This window comes from Lolium perenne, chromosome 4 (assembly GCF_019359855.2).
Source record: "Lolium perenne isolate Kyuss_39 chromosome 4, Kyuss_2.0, whole genome shotgun sequence".
NCBI classification, from domain to species: Eukaryota; Viridiplantae; Streptophyta; class Magnoliopsida; order Poales; family Poaceae; genus Lolium; species Lolium perenne.
In genome coordinates, this window is record NC_067247.2 from 236,677,204 (window position 1) to 236,682,876 (window position 5,673).

The window sequence follows — 5,673 nt, forward strand, 5'->3', positions numbered from 1 at the left end:
GAAAATGGCTATAAGTGGTTGTTTTTTTGTCCGAGTTTTCAAACTGAAGCCTAAATTAGTTCTTTTTGTTATACATCTACAATTGATATGTGATTGTGTATTATGTCCAGTTCTATTTCTTGTCTCTTCATATGGTGCATTTGTTTCCTGCAGAAATTGATGGTTTGTGTTAAACTCTGAAGGTGCAACCTCTGTTTCTGTTGCATTTTTTTTTCATGTAAATACTGACCTACTAACCGGACCTCATTGTGGCGGTTGTTGTTCGCAACAAATTGTCAATCTCTTAAAAATATTTCCACCAACTATAAAACTATGGCATGCCAAGAGCATGCCATTGACAAAAAGCTTAATTGTACTTTAACTTCCCTTTCTGAGATAAAAGGCATGAACTGTTCAATCATTTGGGTTCCATGTATGAAACATTTATATCATTCAAATTCAGAATGGCCAATATTTAGAATAAACAGTCTTATGACAAGTAAAAGATGATGTTATTTTTTTTGAGGATAATTAGTCTTATAGCAAGTAAAACATGCTGTCATGTATTAGTCTAAATTTAGCTGTATGTAGACATTCAAAATTGATAAAGATAAGACATCTTTAATGGGAAAGAGTATGTCATTTTGTCCCATAAAAACTAATTCTCAGTAATAAAACACGACGAGCCATAAATGAAATGTATAAAATTGAAATTAACCCGTAGCAACGCACGGACATTCAACTAGTATGGTGTAATACACCAATTGTATACGTAACAAACTCTGTAATTGCCTTGTGGAGGTTTTTCTCACCTATATAACATGCAACCGGTCCCTTGAAAGAGGGCACGACCGTTCCTTTCAAAACTAGCATGGTATCATGCCTCTCCTTTTCCTACGACGTCTAGCGCCGCCGCCCTCGAGACTCTTCTTCCCGTCGCCGACGACAAGCTCCACAGGACATCATCGACGGGCTCCTCCCTCGATCTCTACAACCGTTGGCCGATTCCCTCCCTCAGATTGGCTTGAGCATCCCAAACAACCTTACAACCACAAACCCTAGCCTATACACCGACAAACAATCTGATTGCTCAGATTTTTTACCCAAACCCTCTGCCACGACAGCAGAATTCGCCAAAGTTCTGCAGCGCCAGCCTGCCACGGCAGCGAATTCCGCTGAAGTTCTGCCGCGCCAGCCTGCCGCGATAGCGTAATCCACCGAATCTCTGCCGCGCCACAGTCAGATCAGATGGCGTCTTCTTCTTCGTCTGTTGGGATGCCGACTATTGGTACTCCCCCTGCCACCAAGCTGACACGTGAAAACTTTCTCTCCTGGCAAGCTTAGGTTCTGCCCACCCTTCGTGGGGCTCGAGTTATGCGCTTGCTTGAAGGTTCTGACCTGCCGCCGCCTGAGTTTGTTGATTTTGAGGATGCTGACAAGAAAAAGATTCAACTGCCCAATCCTTCCTATGATGCCTGGATCACACGGGATCAGCAGGTTGTGAGCTACATCCTCAATTCTCTGTCTGAGGATATGCTCTCTCATGTCTATGGTATGGTCCATGCTGCTGAAATCTGGAGTGCTATCCATGAGCTGTTCTCCTCCCAGTCCAAATCCAGGGTTTCCAACATCCGAGGTGCACTCATTAATACCAAGAAACTGGACATGACAACCCAACAGTATATCACCAAGATGAAAGGCTTTGCTTCTGAGCTGGCCACTGCAGAGAAGACTGTTGATGATGATGAACTCAAGGATTATATTATGAATGGACTTAATGGCTCTTACAATGGTTTTGTTGCTACTCTCACAGTTGTTCCGTCGACATCTCTCAGTGACATGTGCTCTCAACTACTATCTTATGAAAAATTGTGATGCCATGCTCTCTACCACAGGTCAGACTACTTCGGGGTTTATGTCAACCGCCAATGCCGCACCTCGTGTTCCGATTCCTGGATATGGAGGCGGTCCTCTGCGGCCTTCAGGTCCTGCACCGTACCTGCCTCCACACCTGTCCCAGCAGCCGACCCCTTTTATGCCTCCGGCGCATTGATACGTCTCAAACGTATCTATAATTTCTTATGTTCCATGCTACTTTTATGATGATACTCACGTGTTTTATACACACTTTATGTCATTATTATGCATTTTCCGGCACTAACCTATTGACGAGATGCCGAAGAGCCAGTTGCTGTTTTATGCTGTTTTTAGTTTCAGAAATCCTACAAAGGAAATATTCTCGGAATTGGACGAAATCAACGCCCAGGGTCTTATTTTTCCACGAAGCTTCCAGAAGACCGAGGGCGATACGAAGTGAGGCGACGAGGCGCCGCCACACTAGGGCCGTGCGGCCTAGGGGGCCCGCGCCGCCCTAGTGTGTGGCCCCCTCGTCAGCCCCCCGACTCTACCCTTCCGCCTATAAGAAGCCCTCGTCGAGAAAACCCCAGTACCGAGAGCCACGATACGGAAAATCTTCCAGAGACGCCGCCGCCGCCAATCCCATCTCGGCGGATTCGGGAGATCGCCTCCGGCACCCTGCCGGAGAGGGGAATCATCTCCCGGAGGACTCTTCATCGCCATGATCGCCTCCGGAGTGATGTGTGAGTAGTTCACCCCTGGACTATGGGTCCATAGCAGTAGCTAGATGGTTGTCTTCTCCTCATGTGCTATCATTGTTCGATCTTGTGAGCTGCCTAACATGATCAAGATCATCTATTTGTAATGCTACATGTTGCGTTTGTTGGGATCCGATGAATATGGAATACTATGTTATGTTGATTATCAATCTATCATCTATGTGTTGTTTATGATCTTGCATGCTCTCCGCTGCTAGTAGAGGCTCTGGCCAAGTTGATACTTGTAACTCCAAGAGGGAGTATTTATGCTCGATAGTGGGTTCATGCCTCCATTTAATCTGGAACAGTGACAGAAAGTTCTAAGGTTGTGGATGTGTTGTTGCCACTAGGGATAAAACATCAATGCTATGTCTAAGGATATTTGTGTTGATTACATTACGCACCATACTTAATGCAATTGTCTGTTGTTTGCAACTTAATACTGGAAGGGGTGCAGATGCTAACCCAAAGGTGGACTTTTTAGGCATAGATGCATGCTGGATAGCGGTCTATGTACTTTGTCGTAATGCCCAATTGAATTTCACACTACTCATCATAATATGTATGTGCATTGTTATGCCCTCTTTAGTTGTCAATTGCCCAACTGTAATTTGTTCACCCAACATGATATTTATCTTATTGGAGAGACACCACCAGTGAACTGTGGACCCCGGTCCATTCTTTTACATCGAATACAATCTACTGCAATACTTGTTCTTACTGTTCTTCGCAAACATCATCATCCACACTATACATCTAATCCTTTGTTACAGCAAGCCGGTGAGATTGACAACCTCACTGTTACGTTGGGGAAAAGTACTTTGATTGTGTTGTGCAGGTTCCACGTTGGCGCCGGAATCCCTGGTGTTGCGCCGCACTACACTCCGCCACCATCAACCTTCACGTGCTTCTTGACTCCTACTGGTTCGATAAACATTGTTTTCTTACTGAGGGAAAACTTGCTGCTGTACGCATCACACCTTCCTCTTGGGGTTCCCGACGCGTGTTGTACGCGTATCAAGCTCTTTTTCTGGCGCCGTTGACGGGGACGTGAAGGAAAATTACACCACAGAGATTTCTAACTCCCACGTCAACTGCACGCCAGCAGATCTTTTTCTGGCGCCGTTGCCGGGGAGATCAAGACACGCTGCAAGGGGAGTCTCCACTTCCAATCTCTTTACTTTGTTTTTGTCTTGCTTTACTTTACTTTATTTACTGCTTTGTTTGCATTATATAAAAAATACAAAAAAATTAGTTACTTGCTTTACTTTATTTATTATCTTGTTTGCGTTCTCCATATTAAAAACACAAAAAAATTAGTTACTTGCTTTTATTTTATCTAGTTTGCTTTATTTACTACTGCTAAAATGGGTACTCCTGAAAATACTAAGTTGTGTGACTTCACAAGCACAAATAATAATGATTTCTTATGCACACCTATTGCTCCACCTGCTACTACAGCAGAATTTTTTGAAATTAAACCTGCTTTACTGAATCTTGTTATGACAGAGCAATTTTCTGGTGTTAGTTCTGATGATGTTGCTGCCCATCTTAATAATTTTGTTGAACTATGTGAAATGCAAAAGTATAAGGATGTAGATGGTGACATTATAAAATTAAAATTGTTTCCTTTCTCATTAAGAGGAAGAGCTAAAGATTGGTTGCTATCTTTGCCTAAGAATAGTATTGATTCATGGACTAAATGTAAGGATGCTTTCATTGGTAGATATTATCCTCCTGCTAAAATTATATCTTTGAGAAGTAGCATAATGAATTTTAAGCAATTGGATAATGAGCATGTTGCTCAAGCATGGGAAAGAATGAAATCTTTGGTTAAAAATTGCCCTACCCATGGACTGACTACTTGGATGATCATCCAAACCTTTTATGCAGGACTGAATTTTTCTTCGCGGAACCTATTGGATTCAGCTGCTGGAGGTACTTTTATGTCTATCACTCTAGGCGCCGCAACAAAGTTTCTTGATAATATGATGATTAATTACTCTGAATGGCACACGGAAAGAGCTCCACAAGGTAAGAAGGTAGTTCTGTTGAAGAAACCTCTTCCTTGAGTGATAAGATTGATGCTATTATGTCTATGCTTGTGAATGGTAGTACTAATGTTGATCCTAATAATGTTCCGTTAGCTTCATTGGTTGCTCAAGAAGAGCATGTTGATGTGAACTTCATTAAAAATAATAATTTCAACAACAATGCTTATAGGAATAATTCTGGTAACAACTATAGGCCATATCCTTCTAATAATGGTAACGGGTATGGTAATTCTTACAAAAATAATAGGAATGTACCCCCTGGTCTTGAAGCCATGCTTAAAGAATTTATTAGTACACAAACTGCTTTTAACAAATCTGTTGAAGAAAAGCTTGGTAAAATTGATATTCTTGCTTCTAAGGTTGATAGTCTTGTTGCTGATGTTGATCTTTTGAAATTGAAAGTTATGCCTAATGAAAATAAAGATGTTAAGTCATTTGCTACAGCAAACACTATCCAAGTTCGAATTAATGAGAATATTAGATTGATGGCTGAATTGCGTGCTAGGTGGGAAAAAGAAGAAAATGCTAAAGAGAATAATATAGCTAAAGTTTGGACTATTACCACCACTAGTAATGATAATGCTTCACATGTTGCTACACCTCCTACTATCAATGGTAAAATAATTGGTGTTGGCAATGTTTCCACTCCTAATGCAAAGCGTGCAAAACTGCCCGAAACTACTAAAACTGCTGAAACTGCTTGTGATAAAACTGCTGAAATTTTTCAAAATGTTGGGGACAATGATCCCATTGCTGTAGATCATAATGGTTTAGATTTTGATGATTGTAACATCTCTGAAGTTATAAAGTTCTTACAAAAACTTGCTAAAAGTCCCAATGCTAGTGCTATAAATTTGGCCTTTACAAAACATATTACCAATGCTCTCATAAAAGCTAGAGAAGAGAAACTAAAACTTGAAACTTCTATTCCTAGGAAGTTAGAAGATGGTTGGGAGCCCATCATTAAGATGAAGGTCAATGATTTTGATTGTAATGCTTTATGTGATCTTGGTGCAAGTATTTCC

General features: G+C 41.4%; 1 protein-coding gene across 1 annotated transcript; it reads left to right on the plus strand.

The window, feature by feature from the left end:
• The first annotated feature begins 1,353 nt into the window (after positions 1 to 1,353).
• On the plus strand, positions 1,354 to 1,854 carry LOC139839306 (uncharacterized). Its single transcript, XM_071829350.1, has one exon. The coding sequence runs from the start codon at positions 1,354 to 1,356 to the stop codon at positions 1,852 to 1,854; it is 501 nt and encodes a 166-aa protein (XP_071685451.1).
• The last annotated feature ends 3,819 nt before the right edge of the window (positions 1,855 to 5,673 follow it).

What these genes read in the sequence shown, in the direction of transcription:
- LOC139839306 (XM_071829350.1), top strand. Translation starts at nt 1,354, where the DNA reads ATGCGCTTGCTTGAAGGTTCTGACCTGCCGCCGCCTGAGTTTGTTGAT.